General features: G+C 39.6%; 1 protein-coding gene and 1 long non-coding RNA gene across 11 annotated transcripts in view; one reads left to right on the top strand and one right to left on the bottom strand.

The window, feature by feature from the left end:
- Positions 1-9,097: 9,097 nt before the first annotated feature.
- LOC129533304 (uncharacterized) lies at positions 9,098-9,867 on the bottom strand. The gene is made up of 2 exons (XR_008679442.2): positions 9,471-9,867; positions 9,098-9,374 (listed from the first exon to the last, which is right to left on the bottom strand). It is a non-coding gene; the product is annotated as an uncharacterized lncRNA (long non-coding RNA).
- Positions 9,833-18,366, top strand: part of CBR4 (carbonyl reductase 4) — a 118,390-nt gene continuing 109,856 nt past the window's right edge. For 2 of the 10 annotated variants that reach the window (XM_055385771.2, XM_055385772.2), the window contains exons 1-5: positions 9,871-10,206; positions 12,431-12,551; positions 13,290-13,426; positions 14,275-14,304; positions 17,974-18,108. In XM_055385771.2, the coding sequence (XP_055241746.1) occupies positions 10,065-10,206; positions 12,431-12,551; positions 13,290-13,426; positions 14,275-14,304; positions 17,974-18,108 (565 nt within the window). In that variant the 5' untranslated portion in view covers positions 9,871-10,064. Of the gene's footprint in view, positions 10,207-12,430; positions 12,552-13,289; positions 13,427-14,274; positions 14,305-17,973; positions 18,109-18,366 lie in introns of all 10 variants that reach the window. The other 8 variants (XR_008679437.2, XM_055385776.2, XM_055385773.2 and 5 more) reach the window with 6 other exon arrangements.

The following is an 18,366-nucleotide window of genomic DNA, read 5'->3' as shown; positions in this document are numbered from 1 at the left end:
ATGTTATTCTGAGGACTGGAACTTTAGAAATATATTTGAGGATAATCTTTTACAAATAAAGAAACTTGTTCAGGTTGAACCCTCAGACCTCAGATATATATTTTTAATACATTGATTTGAAAGAAATGGAAGTTAGAAGCCAGAATTTATTGATTTATTTACTTTTATTCTTATTATTTTTTTGAGATGGAGTCTTGCTCTGTCACCCAGGCTGGAGTGCGGTGGTGCGATGTCAGCTTACTGCAACCTCCGCCTCCTGGGTTCAAGTGATTCTCCTGCCTCAGCCTCCTGAGTAGCTGGGATTACAGGCACGTGCCCCATGCCTGGCTAATTTTTGTATTTTTTTGTAGAGACAAGATTTCACCATGTTGGACAGGATGGTCTCAAACTCCTGACCTGAAGTGACCCACCCACCTCGGCCTCCCTAAGTGCTGGAATTATAGTCATGAGCCACCATGCCAGACCTAGAATTGTGACTGACATATTTTGTGTGAGATACAAGAAGTAAGGAATATCAGAAGAAAAATAAAAACAGAAGAAGATGTTTTCTGACCTGAGAAACCAGAATAATAATATAAGGCAAGTCTCTCAGTAGTGATGGCTAAACTATGGCTGTCTGATGCATAAGTCCAGAATGCCTATTTCCTATTGAAAGGAGGTGCTACTAATTATTAATAATTGTAAGGCGATGGCATCGTGCTAAGTATTTTATATAGGATCAACCTACCTTATGGCTGTCAATAACCTCATGCCAGTATTATTTTCCCTATTTTTTGCATAAAGAAATCTTAACCTAGAGAGTTTAATAACTTGCCCAAGATTACACAGCTTGTGGTAGAGCCAGAATTCAAATTCAGTAGACTAAAGCCAGAGTTATATATGATGCTATATTGCCAGTTTTATATATGTTTATGGAATTTTGCCTGAAACAGTTAGAGTGGACGTTGTGAATGAAAAGTATTCATGTTGTCATCTGTCACTTTTTTTATTTTTGGAGACAGGGGGTCTCTGTCTGTCACCCAGGCTAGAGTGCTGTGGCATGGTTACAGCTGACTGCAGCCTAGACCTCTTGGGCTCAAGCAATCCTCCCACCTTAGTCTCCCAAGGAGCTAGGACCACAGGCACGCACCACTACACACAGATAATTTTTCAATTTTAATTTTGTAGACACAGGGTCTCTCTGTGTTACCCAGGCTGGTCTCAAACTCCTGGGCTCAAGTGATCTTCCCACCTTGGCCTCCTGAAGTGTTGGGATTACAGGCGTGAGCCATGGTGCCTGGCCTCTGTCACCTTCTAAGCCAATTCTTTTCAACTGATTTATTCCATCTCTATTTAGTAGAAGGGAAAAAGGATACATTCCATATTTTTGGTTAAGGATCATCTACTTTATACTCATTTATTTAAAATTATTGTGGTTTAATGGCTAGCCTAGTAAATTAGCCAAATAAATTAATATGTCATTTTTAAAAATAAGGTGAATTTTGGCCCATTTTTTCCCACTCATAGGTTATATAGGGACCCATAAATATGTACTCCTCAACTCAGTAACTTAAGCAAATTATGAGTATTACTTGCCAGAGGGGACTGATTCATATTCCTTATAGGATTGGTGTCTGTTTCACTTCTTAAAAATTCGTATCTCTCTCCTCATACATTATCACCTCCTTTTCCATTTCTCTTCATATTATTATATGTTGCGTGCTGGTTCTGGGACTCACTACTGGTTACTTGGAACAAAACATTTACAGATTTCGTGGGGCATTGAGCTCAGCTAATAATATTTGAAAAAGAGAAAAAGGCAGTTGTCTGTTAAGGAGACTAAATGGTGTACATGTTGCGTTTAAAACAGAGCTTATTTTGAGCAAAGATCCCCTAGGGGGATGCTGCTTGTATGGTGTATCTGATCTGCTGTGGAGCACATGCCCAGCCAAGCCTCCTTTAATAAGGCCGCCCACTCTGAGCCCCTGTGGCAACGGTGCTTGGCTGCGGGTGCACCTTCCGCCTTTGAGCACCCCACTCACTCACATGGCAACCTGCCTCCCCCGCGAACTGCTCTCCACAGGCGCTAATCTATCCCCTCATTGACGACCAATCCAATTCTCTGTCTTGAACAAAGGGAGTCAGAGTTTAATCCCTTGAACTGAAAAGTCCTATGGGGCTCAGCCATTTTCAACTGTGTGATTAGTAAATAAAGTGGGTCTGCAGGAAGGAGAAATTTAAAACAGAGGACAGCAGAGAAGGGGGCTCTTACGGCCTCAGAGAGCATTAAGGGGGCAGAGGGATGTGCTGCTGTGGTCCCTGGGGCTCCCATTGAGGCCCATCTCTAGTTCCATGGGGTCCCAGCTTGCTTTTTGTTGATGTCATATTCTGCATCATAAACACATATTTGAATTGCTTTCGAGGGCTTCTCTTTCTTGCAGCCAAAAAAGAATCTCAACTACAATTACAACTATCTAAAGTCAGTTTCCAGATTTGGATTTATGTGTATATGGTACATTTTCAGGATTCCTGGGAAGATGAAGGAGAGACAATATCATGTAGTGGTTGGGGAGAAGGCTCTGTAGCGAGACTGCTTGAGTAGAAATTCTACAAGTTCTGCCACTTACTAGTTGTGTGATCTTGGACAATCAAACATCTCTGTGCTTTGGCTTCCTTGTTTGCAAACACAAGGGTAGCAATATTTTTCTACATCATAGTTTGTTGTGAGAATTAAACACAAGTAGACAGTGTGCTTGGCACATAGAATTTAAGTTATCCAATGAGCATTTGCTGTTATCTTGGTAAGGGCTTACTTTTGGTTTGTTTTTGTTTTTGTTTTTGTTTTGAGACAGAGTTTCACTGTTGCTGCCCAGGCTGGAGTGCAATGGTGCAATCTTGGCTCACCGCAACCTCAGTCTCCTGGGTTCAAACGACTCTCCTGCCTCAGCCTCCCGAGTAGTTGGGATTACAGGCATGTGAAACCCGGCTAATTTTGTATTTTTAGTAGAGACGGGGTTTCTCCATGTTGGTGAGGCTGGTCTCAAACTCTGGACCTCAAGTGATCCACCCGCTCTGGCCTCCCAAAGTGCTGGGATTACAGGCGTGAGCCACCGTGCCTGGCCAGTAAGGGCTTACTTTTACACACCCACCCACCCACCTACACACTCTCACAAACACATATGTATACACATACATATAATAATGCATACATACCTATAATGTATACCTATAATAAAATATACACATGTGTATATATATATACATGTATAGATGTCTACACACACACATGCCCCCCTGCCTATTTGGCCTGAGCCTGAAGCTCTATGTTCCTATAGCACTTCATTCACATTTACAGCCTTTATCACACTGTATCGTAATCTGCTTATTTGTCTGTTTCTCTCAACACATGTGAGCTCCACAATTCAGGTAATTGCCTTCTTTGCCCTCTTATCCCCAGAGCTTTACATCTGATACTGGGGATGTTCCTGAGCTCGCAGTAGATTCATATTTTTGGACAGGTAGATGCTAGATGATATTTCACTGTTAGATTGTCATCCCTTTAGCTTAACACTTGGCCCTCGGCTCAATTTACATGTCCCTAGGTGACATAACACTTTATGCTGTTACATTATTTACCACCTAGAGGGAATGAATTTCCAAGTCCTCCCTGAAAGTAAGCTTTGGCAAGAAGATAGGAGAGGACCTGGAGGGGTCTGGATGCTGCAGGCCATGGGCAAGTGATGAGGATGAGATTCACAATCTTCCTGTTTCTGCTCTGGAATAGGTCTCATAGTAACAACCTCTCCCAACTCAACTCACACAATCAGCAGTGGCTGTGTGATATTACCTAGCAGCACTTTGCAGCTTGCCTGTAGTAGAGAAGAAAGTAAACAGTCACATTGTATTAGTCTGCTGGGACTGCCATAACAAAATACCACAGACTGGGTGGTTTCGACACCAGAAATTAATTTTCTCACAGTTCTGGAGCCTGAAAGTCTGAGATCAAGGTGCAATTGTGTTGGTTTCTGGTGAGGCTTCTCTTCCGGGCTTGCAGATAGCTGCCTTCTCACTGTGTCCTCACATGGCCTTGTACAGGGAGGCAAGAGAGAGAGAGAGAGAGAGAGAGAGATTCCCAGCACAAGCTCTCTGGTGTCCTATTGGATTAGGGCCCTACCCTTAGAACCTCATTTAATCTTAATTATCTCCCTAAGGGCACTATCTCCAAATACAGCCACATTGGAAGTTAGGACTTGAACATATGAATATGGCAGGAGAGGGGGGAGCGGGGAGGGGCACGATTCAGTCAATAACACACATTAATCCCAAGTGGAGGCCAATTTTAATTAAGTTTTGTGTATGGCCCAAGTTTTCTACTCTGCATAACTATTTAATCAAAATCCAAACTGAGAGATGGGTCTCTGTAGCCTGTAGATGAGAAACAAAAAGCAGTGATCCTTAAAATGAGATCCCTACAGGCACACGGGTGCCATCTGGAAATGCAGAAGCTATTACCTGCAAGTCAGTTTCGAATGTTAAACCATACAGTATCGATTCTGGCTTTCCCAGGTGACTTGCAAGAGTGAGAACGTCTTTCAGAGCCCAAGTGCAGTGAAGGCTGCCAGGCCTGTGCCTCTGATACAGATCTAGGAGTCTGAGTAGCTGCAGGGCCTGGATGGGAAAGGCTCACTTAAGTCTGGGAAATGCAGCAGGTGAGTTGAGAGCCACGTGAGACTATGCAGCCAGAAGGATAGACGGGGGAAGGCCCTGAAACAAAGAGATGGAAATGGAATAGTAAGAGGCTGGGGTCAGAGGATTGAGGCCAGTCTTAGAACTAATTTCGGGAACACTGAGTTCTCCTCTTCTATGTGGCTTGGCAGGCGTGCTGCATTTGGGGCCTGATTTTAAGTATCCAGAGCTGGCTTTATACCATTATAAAATTTTTGGCTGGAAAAAAAAAGTTTCATAAAATTTCAGGCATTATGCTCTCCCATGATACTTCCTGGTGATATGTCCAACCTAAGTGATCCCATCTAGGCGTAATACTAACTCTACTTTGACTAACAATCTCTTTCATTATTAAGAGTGAATTTTTAATTCGGAATTTTATTCTTTATGTATAAATTATGTTATCACCTAGTTGGCTTTGTAACATAATGAATGGATAGTAGCTGTAGTTATCATTCTTTGCAATCTTTCTTTGTTATTATTCATTTACTTTATAGAACACTATGTCCTGAGAGAAGAAGCCTTCTCTGACCCCAGGCCTCCATATTGGATCAATGCCACTAATTATGATCCCTCCTAGCAGCCTGTACTTCTCCTTTACAGTTCTTCCCACCATTGGAATTAAATAGTGATGGCATGATTAATTGTTTAATGTCTGTCTTCCTTGCCAGATTATTTTCCCAACGAAAACAGGCACCAGGTCTATCTTAATCATAGCTGTATCGACACTGGTTCTTGCTTATAGCAATAAATTCCTTTTAAGTGAGTTATTTCATTCACTCATTGATTCATTTGTTAACTCATTTATTTAGCATTCACAAGCCCTAGGAACTGTGCTACAAACAGGGAAACAAAAACCAATGTGATCATTTCTGGATTCAAAGAGTTGGCAATTAAAAACAGAAAGTTTTTAACCATTTTATTTTATTTTTTATGTTTTTTTTAAAAAGATGAGGTCTCACCATGTTGCCCAGGCTGGTCTCAAATGCCCGGGCTCAAGTGATCCTGCCGCCTCCATCTCCCAAAATGCTGGGATTACAGGCGTGAGCCACTACACCTGGCACTTAACCATTTTAGGTGAAAGTTCCCCTTGAGAACCCAGTGAAGGAAGTGGACCCTCTTTCAAGAAGCTACTCATCTAAAAAGCACATGAGATTTTGTATTCAGCTTGGTAGGTTCACAGATCCTTGAGAATCTATTCTCTGTCTTCCTAAAATTATGTGGATTCTGACGTCACAGTAACTCCATGAAATACAGACCTGAAGACAAATACAAGGTAAGAGGACGGGTAAAGAAGGACATCAGCATGTCCTCCTTTGGGTCAGGAGAAGCTTCCATTGCAAGAGATGTTTGAGCCACATTTTGAATGATAAATCTGATGTTACCAGGGAAAGCAGTGGGAGCATTCGAGGTTGAGAAGACAGTGTTTGGAAAAGCATGGATGTGTGGAAGTGGGAATGGTATTTAGGGAGTAGAATCAGCAGTACTTTGTGACTGATTGGATGTGGGATGTTGAGAGAGGCAAGGAATAAACCCCTTGCTTCTGCCTTAGGCAACTGAGTGCTAGGTTTAGGTCTCCGTGGGCAGCCTCAGAGGCATAAACGCCAATTCAACAAAATAACAAGCTCATGGGCCACATTTTTTGTTCCCAATCAAAATGAAATAAGCTTTTGTAAGTGATAAAAAGTACATTCCTTACAATTTAGATTACCCAGCAGATTGGATACAAGAATGCCAATGAGGAAATCAACATGCTTTTTAATCATAAAAGTTATATCTGTGCAGCCACACTAAGGCAGCTTTCTAATCTTTCTTCTTGAAAGAAGAGCATGGTCTGTATGGAGAAGCTATGCTGGCCACATGCAATTTGGGTCATGCAGATTATCATCACTGCCTGAAGAATCCTGGGAGACTGCTTGCTGGCAGGAAGGGTTACGCTTCAATTATGGATCTGATAAGCTGGATGTGTTTAGTATGGTGCATTTGTAAAGAGGATTCTCAATGAATATTCAATCATAATTCATAAATTTCTTATAAATAAGTTTTCCTGCATATTTGGAATCTTGGGCATTATAAATCTTGACGTATGAAAAAAATATTCATGAAAGGTACAACCCCCTTATAATTAGTTGCAGATTCAAATTTCATATAACAGGGCAGTAGGCTTTAAATTACACCTTTTTCAATAACAGTTCCATTGGGATATAATTTGCATACGATACAATTCACACGCTTAAAGTGTACAACGCTTTCAACGAGTTTTTATTTACTTTAAAAAGTTTATGTTTTCTAACTGTTAGCAATTAAATGGTATTCCTTTTGTAATCAGAAAAGTAATACTAGGTATGCATATTTAAAAATTTGTATAACAGTCCTTATACATAAGGAATTTTCTCCTTTGTGGGAGCCAAGAGAAAATATATCCTATGTGGATTTAAGTTAAAGTATAAAATATGGTTAAAATATTACCACAAAAGTGGCATGTTTAGTGAGAAGGAAAGACTAAAGGTGGGTCATTCTAATGGCTTCCTTCAATGTCCTGCTGGGTAGGGGAGACCCAGTTTAATTTACAGATCCTCACTTCACTATCAGGGGCTTACAGAGAAACTTCCCCTGCTGTAACCTTCTCAGCTGATGGGTGATGTGCTGTGATAGATGTATTCTCACCCGGGATAGTGGTGATATTGTATTAAGAGGGAAAAAAATAAATAATAACCTTGAGGTTTAACCTGAGGTATGTGTTGAAGAAAAAGCCCAGCTTATCCATTTACTGTATATATACAGTGAGAAAAGTTGGAAGGTTTTCAGAATTCTGAATGTCACCTCATATCATGTGTTAGTGATCTTCATGATAGATGGCATAGATCTAAAAACCTTTTTTTTTGCTAAAATAACAATGCGTAGAAAAAAAATAATCATTTTCTTAGCAAATGGAGAGAACTGTTCAAAAGATAAACCTCTCTGGTTTGACCTAAGGTGCAGGAATACAGTTGGCATTTAGGCTGACCCTTATATTGGTAATTCATGTAAAACAGTTTTTTCTTTCCAAGATTGCATAGTGTATAGTAGGAAAGTGAATAGACAAATTTGATCGGACCCATTTTTACATCACTGGGAAACTGTTTGTTTGTGTTTTAGAACACTTTTATTTTGAGACAGGGTCCTGCTGTGTCATGCACGCTGGACTGCAGTGGTGCAATCATGGCTCACTGCAGCCTTGACCTCCTGGACTTACATGATCCTCCCAACTCAGCCTCCCGAGTAGCTGGGACCACAGGTAGGCCACCGTGTCCAGCTAATTTTTTTTGTATTTTCTGTAGAGATGGGGGTCGGGGGGGTGGCGGGGGTCTTGCTGTGTTTCCCAGGTTGGTTTTGAACCTCTGGACTCAAGCAATCCTCCTATCTCGGCCTCCCAAAGTGCTGGGATTACAGGCATGAGCCACCACGCCTGGCCTGCTAATAGTTCTTAAATGCAGCTCTTATCTTGTTACTTCTGCAGTTAAACAGACTTTAATGCTTGGCACCTGACTTTAAAGCTGACTATAATATAGCACCATCCCAAATTTCCTCAGGCTTGTTTCCTCATTGTTTCAAACATATATTGTTTCAAAGACACAATTTTTATGTGTGACTGTTTGCTTATGTTGTTTAACTTCCTATTGTATTTGCTTTTAATAAAGTCTAATAGATGCTATGAAAACAGCCTTACAATCTCTTTTCCTTTTCATGAAGCTCACTGTCTACTACAATGCTTAGTGTGCCATTTAGGAGGACCTATGAGGAGGGAGTTTTGCTCAGGCTTCTCTGCTGCATAACCAGGAGGCTGATTTCTTACAGAAATTACCACTTGTAATTATATTTCCTTTGTTGCTTTTGCTGGCAGGAAACTCTAAGTTTATGAATCTCTTCTTTAATACTAAATTACTAATACTAAATAAATGACTTTATTCGTATTTTTTTCCACTGACCTAATTTATTGTTCTGGCCTTGTGGGAGAAGGGGCAGTGGTCCTCTTTGCCTTTTAAATTCAAATACTCATGTATTTTTGCAAACCATTTCAAATCTTTTTTTGGATCTAAATGGAATAGGAATAACAAATTTAAAATAATGCTCAACTTGCTTATTTATAGACTTTTTGCCCTTGTTTTCCTTTTTTCAAACCTCATCCAGCCCTCAAATCCAGCTTTTCCATGCACCCCTTCATTCTTCACTGATCTCCATTTTCTCGGAGCTCTTGTGTTAATATAATTTTGCATTTTACTAAGTATGATTTTGGATACCTCCTAGTGTTTCATGTGTATTAGTCCTGTAGTTCTGGGTTGTAGTTTTTTTAGTGGTAGGGACCATGGCTCACACTTTTCTGAATCTAGTAAAATAATATTGTATCAAGAAATGCTTTCTGTTTACACTATAATTGTAACAAACATTGAATTTTTTAGCTTATTAACTCTCAGAGCACCCAGTACATCTTATTTAGAATTGCAGGAACCCATTTTTGTTTCTCTACAGCAGCCGAAGCTTGTTTCATAGATCTTGCAAGACTATTCAATCATTCAGTTAAAATTCCTTGACCTCCTGCTGGATGATGTTCGACAGGGCATTCATCTTCAAGACACCCTTCGCGATGAATGGTAACATCTGGGCGGATAGAGGTCCATTTCTACAGCAACCTGGGGGAGGAACAGGTAGGGTAGGTTTTGGTGTGGGTGCGATTCTTGGGGACTTCTTCAACAGGTAGGACATCAAGTCTGTAGCCAAAACAACACCTGGGCGAAGGGCAAATACCGGAGCCCCAACCGGCTCACGCCCAGTAATGCTTTCTCTGGGTTCTAACTACATGATCAGGTCGTCTCGGTTTGACAGGGAAAGCCCAGCGTCTTGACAACCCTGTCAGTTCCGAACAAACCAGGTCGATTGGTCACCGGGGCTCGAATCCCGACTGATATGACCCAGCGGGGACATAGGATCCCCCTCAGTGCCACAAGTACATTTCCCACCGAGCAGCGCGCCTGCACCAGTTGCTCTCGTGCGTCAAGACTACAGGTCCCAGCATGCATCGAGGCCCTCTCCAGGCCATTCTTCCGCTGGCGGGGAGCTCTCGTCGGCGTACTTGTTAGGCGAGGCGCGGAAGAGTCCGTGCGTGATGACGTCGACGCGACGGCGTCGAACTCTTCCTCCTTTTCACGGCGTCTTGCATTACTATTGTCCGGCTGCAGGAGGTGTCGAGCGGCGTTATTTTTTTTTGCGGTTTGCCTTTTTTTTTTTTTTTTTTTTGGAACCGCGGTTGTTTAAAAGCCTGAGGGAACCTGGAGAGGGGCTCCCACTCCCTACCCTCTTTCCTCCGAGTTTGTGACTCCGAGATGGACAAAGTGTGTGCTGTTTTTGGAGGCTCCCGAGGCATTGGCAGGGCTGTGGCCCAGTTAATGGCCCGGAAAGGCTACCGACTGGCGGTCATTGCCAGAAACCTGGAAGGGGCCAAAGCCGCCGCCGGTGACCTCGGCGGTAGGTACCAAACTGGAGTTGTCCAGTTGTATGGCCGCGGTCCAGGCGCCTAAACAAAATCTCCTTTGTAAAAAGAGCGGGTCTGGCCTTTAGGGCTCTGGGGTTACTCGATGCAGCCGCGTGCAGGCGCTCTCCCGTTCCAAGGGTAGAATGCGTCTCGTGCAGAAACCCGCGATCTCCCTATGCCTCGCAGAATGCCGGCCACGCAGCTTGCCGCCGAGGGCTGAACACTTGGGGTTTTCTTTGAGACCTCGTAGTCTTGTGAGGCCCCGCTATACGCACCCTCCGCCCTGCGGCTAGTGCTAACGCTGAGGAGCTTCCCTGTTGTGGGAGAGAGCCACGTAACAGTTTACTTTTAATGTAGGGAAAAGGGCGAGTTCTCGGCCCCCGGAGACAGGGCTGGGTCGAAAGGAGTTCAGGCAGGAAAGGTGGGAGTGCAGGTATCAACGGCTCCCTTCAGTTTTGCCCAAGGGCCGTGCCTTGGCCCTGCGCGAATGCACAAAGCAGTGTTTGATAGAGAAACCCTTTTGAGTACCAGCCAGTTTTGAGATATATATACCTGGTTTGCTTTAATGTTATTAAATTGTTTTGGTGAGTTTTGCAAATGGACAATTGAACTTTGTTCTGCCAAATTCTTTTTTATTGCATTTAAACTTCAGGGTTTTTTATTTCCGGCTTATTATGAATGGATTAGTCATTTTGTGAATATAACTCTTCATTGAGTTTAGGGAGAAATAGGACGTTAGATCCGAAGATGCTATTTGTTTAATCACCAGAATGGACAAAATTATACTTCATTTACTATCAGGGAGGCATGGGGAGAATAGAGGCCTAGGGGTGCGTCTTGTGGCTCTTACTGTTTTTGTGTATCTGGTTTTTTTGTTTTTTTTTGTTTTTTTTTTTTTTTGAGAAGGCCTCCCATTATGTTGCCCGGGCTAGACCCCAACTCCTGATTTACTGGCTCTAGAGATCTTCTCGCCTCAGCCTCCCAAGGACCTGGGACTATAGACGCCAGGTGTGGCTGTTCATTTTTAAGTTAACATTATTGATCGGTTTGGTATCACCTGTTCAGTGCTGGTTGGGAGACTATTGGGCTCTCTAAAAGAAAAAAGATTCTGTAAGTTATAGGTCAGGGAGAGTGTCAGTGAATGCTTCTTGAAGCTCATATTCCTTGCCATTCCAACAAAGGAGGGGAAGAGTGGTGACCCTTACTGTGTCACCCCAAGCCATCAGTGTTTGCTGGACTGGATTGAAGCCATTAGTTGGGCTTTCAAAGGTGGTTGTGGACACAACAAGTCTTCGGGTGAAAACCAAGAGTAAGACAGGATGCTTTTGGGCCCTGCATTCCTTTGTATCGTGTTCCGTGAGTGATTGGTTTTCATCTAGAAAGTATAATTCCCCAGGTCGCTTACTGTTTCCAAAGGCTTGATGGGGTAGTGTTGGTGTAAGCATATTTATCAAGGTCAGACAGAAAATAAAGAATTGTTTTAGCTTTTAAAAACAATCCTACATTTTAGAGTATTAAAATGGTAGATTACATAGGGAACGCTTTGTTTTCCTTTGAAGTGTAGTTTTTTTTTTGGCATTTAACCATTTTTTAAAAGTGGTAAGTAACAGTTGCTTTTAGTAAAAAGTGTTTTTTTCGCCCCGTGGTTTGTAGTTTTAGCATTTTTACAGCTTCCTGTGTTGTCTCATCTCTCCTGATGGTCAGGTTTGAATAATAGTCGTTATAATATATGTGCCATAGTGCATCCGTAGCACTTAAAAAGAAGAAACCCAAGAGTTCCTGTTCAGGGCCGAAGAAACTAATTCAACAAAAACAAAAATTCAACAAAAAAATTTGAATTAGACATAAATTTCAAAAAAGGAATATAAAACCCAGAAGACTGTCGAATGGGGTAGCATGAATTCAGTGTTAAAGCTATAAATATTAGACGAATCTTAACAGAGCCTTTATAACTTGAAAAAGCCCTCCCCTCTTTGTTGTTTAAAAAGAAAATTTTAAAATTAACTTTCTGTAGTAGTACTTTATTTCCTCTTTGTTCCCGCATCCCAGTTTCATTAGACCATCTCTATGAAAGCCAGGCCTCATGACATTACTTTTTTAATCTTTAGGTTCTAGATTAGCACAGGCCTGCCATCTTAGATAGATGCTTAACAAATGTGTATTGAGTAAATTTAAAATTTGAGTGATAAGTAATTCTTATTTAACTTTGTTGTGTAGGAGATCATTTGGCATTTAGCTGTGATGTTGCTAAAGAACATGATGTTCAAAATACATTTGAAGAGATGGAGAAACATTTAGGTCGAGTAAATTTCTTGGTAAATGCAGCTGGTATTAACAGGTTGGTCACAGATTTAAATAAGTTTCTTATATATATATTTAAAACTTTTATTCCTAATATGTCTTTGATTGGTATAAGTTAATATGTTTATTTTGCTTCTAACTGGGAGGAAAAACTATTCTAAAACTTGTCAATCCATAAATTATTTTCTTTTATATTGAGATACAACATATAATAAATGTCCAGTTTAGTCGATTTTAACATTGTAATCATCACCCATATTGAGCTGTAGAATGTTTCCAGTGCTCCAGAAGGTAGTGTCTTCTCAATACTTCCTTGTTGGTAACTATTTTCTGAGTTTTGTCACCACAGATAAGTTTTGCCAGTTTGTGAACTTAATAGAATCATGGAGTGGATATTATTTTTTAAAAGATGAATTTAGGAGAGAATAGTTAGAATAACATATTAATTTTCTTGCTAAACAAGGCTTAGTATGGCAGTTGCTCAGGCCATTCAAACTATTTTGGCTATATGTTACTACTTTTAGGGGTTAAGAATATTTGCCACTCAAGCTGAGAAGGGGTAGCAACCTGTCTTCTAAGTGGATCCTTTCTGGTTTATCAATTGTTATTTTAATGTTTCTCAAGCCAAGTTCAAAATGGGACTCTAGGTATTCTAGCTATTCTAGCTCAGATAGGAAGCACTTCTTGCACTCTCAGTAAAAATGTTGTATTAGTCTTGACCTTTTTGGTTTTTATCTTGTTATTGTATGCTATTATATGCTGTTTCTTTTTGTAGGGATAGTCTTTTAGTAAGAACAAAAACTGAAGATATGGTATCTCAGCTTCATACTAACCTCTTGGGTTCCATGCTGACCTGTAAAGCTGCCATGAGGACTATGATTCAACAACAGGGAGGGTCTATTGTTAATGTAGGTGAGTCTTCACCTTTGTGAATTTATGATTATGCCATAATACCATACCATAAAAATATTTAATCCACGAATTTGTGATTTATTGTGAAACATGAATGAAATTTATATTATCTATGGAAAAAAGGATTTAATTAATTGATTAATGAGTAAAATAAGAATCACACATTCACATCCCTGTAGGAGTCAGGCAGGTGTTAAATGAGTGACACCACTGAGAACTAGAAAAATGACAGTACCAGCCATGTGATAAATGATATCCAGCTTCATTGTCCAGAGCCCATATGGAATGGTGGAGGCCACCACTTAGATTCAGTAGATTGTTGCTGTGCAAGAATGTGGTCCCAGTTTTGCCAGCAATTTTGATTTTTCAAGAGAAATTGGATCATCCTGATTTTTATGTGAATTTTTTTTTTTTTTTTTTTTTAAATAGAGACGAGGTCACACTATGTGGCCTAGGCTGGTCTTTAACTCATGGGCTCAAGTGATCCTCCCGAAGTGCTGGGATTATAGAGGTGAGCCACGTGCCCAGCCAGGAACCTGATTTTTAAAACATGGACAAGGAATTAAAGTAGACAGTGGTGGCTAAGTAATATTGTCTACAGCAGTTGCATGGGTTACTGTTAAATCTTGTGTAGAGGTTTAAAGGAAGATAAAATTTCTCTGTTTTTAAGAATGGATGTAAGTAACCCCTAGTTTTCAGTTCATCTAACCCACAGGGCAGATAAACTGTGGAGTATATGCCTGTAGAACTTAAAATGCAAAATGACTTGAAATTTTATTTCAGTTTGGTAATTTGGAAATAATAGTATACCATCTGCTTTTTATTTTCAAATGGTAATACCTTAAAAGGCCACAGAAGGGAGATGCTGCTCCATAAAAGTAAGTGACCCTGTTCTTTTAAATGTAGGAAATGGTTTCTCAAGCCAGAATTTAAGAGTTTTTCTGTTTTGAAAGTGAGAAAAGGAAAGAGTACTATGCTAATAAACTAAGGGGACATGAGAGCATTTTGGACATTTACCCTTAAAAATTTAAGGGATCCGTTTTCTTATGTAAGAGATTAGTCAGTGAGTCAACCTTTGCCTTTTAACACAGCCAGATAAGGACTTTGGATACTTATAAGCAGGCAAACAGGCCTGTATCTGTCACCTGATAACCTGAGGTATATTTGTTTAACTCTAAAATCTTCTTTTTTTTTAGGTGTATTTAAAAAACCCATGAGTCCTCCTTATGCATGCAAAACTTTTAGAATTGAGCTAAAAGTAAATAATAGATAGTAAATTGAGAATCTTACTACAGGAAGGACTACTGTAAACTGCCAGACACTTCATTGATATTTCAGAAATTACCACTTTTTGACCTGATGAACAGTAGTGCATGGCACGAATCAAAGCTGCTAAAGCTTGTGGTTTTTTTCTTTTAAAAGCCACTCATATTTAGCAGTTGGTGGTTGTATACTAACTTTAGTGACACTACTGTTAATAAGTTCTGATAACCTGCTACCATCGGACCAGCCCTGTTTTGGTATTTTTTTCGTGCATGTATTTTTCTTTTTTTGTGTCTCTCTGTATTTTTCTTTCTGATAAACACCCCTCTATCCATATGCATTTCTTCAGTCTGATGTCTGTTCTCTCTGTGTACTTCACAGTTCTCTTCCTTTGTTATTAATTGGCCTACAATATATAATGTAGATAAATATTCTAATACTGAACTTGTTGATTCTAACAGAGAAATGTTTGGAATGTTTTCTTTTTTTAAAATTACTTTAAAAAATTTTGTGAGGTTCTTGTTTAATTTTTATATCATAGGTACAGGTCAGTGGTGCAGAAAATTACTTCCCCACTTCTGTTTTGCAAGAGTTTATTTGCATATAGTTGATATTTGAATTAAAAATTATTATTACATATTCATTAGATGTGGTCACTCAAGAATCTTCAGTAGGCAGTACAGTTTACAATATATCACTGAATGTAATGAAATTGCACTTTTACAAAAAGTGTATAATTGAAGTTTTGCCAATTTAGATTGACAGTACAAGCCTGTCTCGCAGATATTGTAGCTTTGGTTCTACTCCACCAGAATAAAGCGAATATCTCAAGAATGTAAGTCACACAAATTGAATTGCTGCAGTCTCATGATAAAACAAATGGGTGAGGAGTTGCCTCTTATGCATGGATAAACAAAGTTGTTTCTCAAGATGGAATCTACTTGTGAAGATGTGAATACTGTTGAAATGACAAAGGATTTAGAATATCCTATAAACTTAGTTGATAAAGCAATAGCAGGGATTGAGAGGAGTGGTTCCAATTTTTAAAGTTCTACTTGGATAAAATGCTATCAAGGAGCATCACACGCTGCAGAGAAATCTTTCATGAAATGAGGAGTCAATCAATGTGGCAAACTTTGTCTTATCCAATTGTTTAGTTTCTCAGTGCATGTAAAAGTTATATTATGGTCTATTAAGTATGCAGTAGCATTATATCTAAAAAACAATGTAAATACTTTGTTGCTAAAAAAATACTTTATTGCTAAAAAGTGCTAATGATCATCTGAGCTTCTGGCAAGTCATAATCTTTTTGCTGGCGGAGGGTCTTGCCTTGATGTTTATGGCTGCTGACTGATAATAGTGGCTGTGGCAATTTCTTTTTATTTTTTTATTTTTTTATTTTATTGTTATACTTTAAGTTTTAGGGTACACGTGCACAATGTGCGGGTTAGTTACATATGTATACGTGTGCCATGCTGGTGTGCTGCACCCATTAACTCGTCATCTAGCATTAGGTATATCTCCTAATGCTATCCCTCCCCCCTCCCCCCACCCCACAACAGTCGCCAGAGTGTGATGTTCCCCTTCCTGTGTCCATGTGTTCTCATTGTTCAATTCCCACCTATGAGTGAGAACATGCGGTGTGTGGTTTTTTGTCCTTGCGATAGTTTACTGAGAATGATGATTTCCAATTTCATCCATGTCCCTGCAAAGGACATGAGCTCATCATTTTTTATGGCTGCTTAGTGTTCCATGGTGTATATGTGCCACATTTTCTTAATCCAGTCTGTCATTGTTGGACATTTAATTTGGTTCCAAGTCTTAGAATAAGACAAAATTTGCCACATTTATTGACTCTTCATTTCATGAGAGATTTCTCTGCAGCATGTGATGCTGTTTGATAGCATTTTATCCAAGTAGATCTTTAAAAATTGGAGCCACTCCTCTCAATCCCTGCTATTGCTTTATCAACTAAGTTTGTAGGATATTGTAAATCCTTTGTCATTTCAGCAGTATTCACATCTTCACAAGGAAGAGATTCCATCTTGAGAAACAACTTTGTTTATCCATGCATAAGAAGCAACTCCTCACCCATTTGTTTTATCATGAGATTGCAGCAATTCAGTCACATCTTCAGGCTCCATTTGTAATTCTGCTCCACTGAAGTCTTGAACCCCGCAAAGTCATCCATGAGGGTTAAAATAACTTCTTTCAAACTCCTGTTAGTGTTGGTATTTTGACCTGCCATGAATCACAAATGTTCTGAATGGCATATAGAATGGTGAATCCTTTCCAGAAGGCTTTTAATTTACTTTGCCCAGATTCCTAAGAGGAATTACTATTTATGACTGCTATAGACTTATAAAATGTTTCTTAAATAAGACTTGAAAGTCAAAATTATCCCTTGATCCATGAGCTGAAGAAAGGATATTGTGTTAACAGGCACGAAAACAACATTAATCTCCTTGTACATATCCATCAGAGCTCTTTGGTGACCAGATGCATTGTCAGTGAGCAGTAATATTTTGTTTGTAGCACCCCAACAGCAGTAAACATCAAGAATCACTGACCACAGATCGTTATAACAGATGTAATAATAATGAAAAAGTTTAAGATGGTATGAAAATTACCAAAATGTGACAAAGAGACACAGAGTGAGCACTGCTCACAGTGAGCCATGGTGTTGGAAAAGTGCTAATAGAATTGCTTGTTGCAGGGTTGCTACAAGCCTTCAATTTGTAAAAAAAAAAAAAAAACAATATCTGCAAAGCACAATAAAGCAGAACAATAAAATGAGTTATGCATGTAATTCAGTTTTAGTGAGATTTAGCTTCAAATGAACTAGTTTTTAGGGTGAAAATGAGAGCTTTCTGCCTTATGTCTGTGTTGTAGAATCATAAAATTAGTCAGCTTTTGTCTGACTTTTTCTGGCTTTAACCTCTACCTGCTGGAAGCCTTTATAAATACCACAGAATTTTCATCATATCTGACCTACTCAGAGATTAGAGTGCATCCCCTTCACGTAATGGATCAATTCGCAAGCACCTGCATTGGCAGTTTTATATCAGCTGCTTTCAGATGCTATTTTCTGTATGTATCTGGAGCAGACTTGGACTCTTAAATCTTCCATAAATGACTGATGACAATGGTTAGAATTTCTAATTTTAACAAAGGACAAGGTGAAGTGGGTTTTACCTTTTTGTTTACTATAAATTATCTGAATTTTCAAGTAACCCCATTAATTGAATTTAATACGCTTTTTTTTTTTCTTTTTTTTGTCCTAGGAAGCATTGTTGGCTTAAAAGGCAACTCTGGCCAGTCCGTTTACAGTGCCAGTAAAGGAGGATTAGTTGGATTTTCACGTGCTCTTGCTAAAGAGGTAGCAAGAAAGAAAATTAGAGTTAATGTAGTTGCACCAGGTTAGTGAAAACTTTATTAAAATAACTTGATTATGATTGTTTTATAGGGAAGCCATTATTTGGAACATTAGTAATTGACATCTGGGTAGAATAGTTTGTAAAATGATTGTGAAAAGAATCAAATAATGAACTGGGGGACTCAAAAATTTTTTGTACCTCATATTCTATATAAAGTCTATGTGTTAGCCTGTTTGCATTGCTCTAAAGGACTATCTGAGGTAATTGATAAAGGAAAGAGGCTTATTTGGCTCTTGGGCC

This window comes from Gorilla gorilla, chromosome 3 (assembly GCF_029281585.2).
Source record: "Gorilla gorilla gorilla isolate KB3781 chromosome 3, NHGRI_mGorGor1-v2.1_pri, whole genome shotgun sequence".
In the NCBI taxonomy this organism is placed as follows: domain Eukaryota; kingdom Metazoa; phylum Chordata; class Mammalia; order Primates; family Hominidae; genus Gorilla; species Gorilla gorilla.
This window is presented reverse-complemented; position numbering and strand designations above follow the sequence as displayed.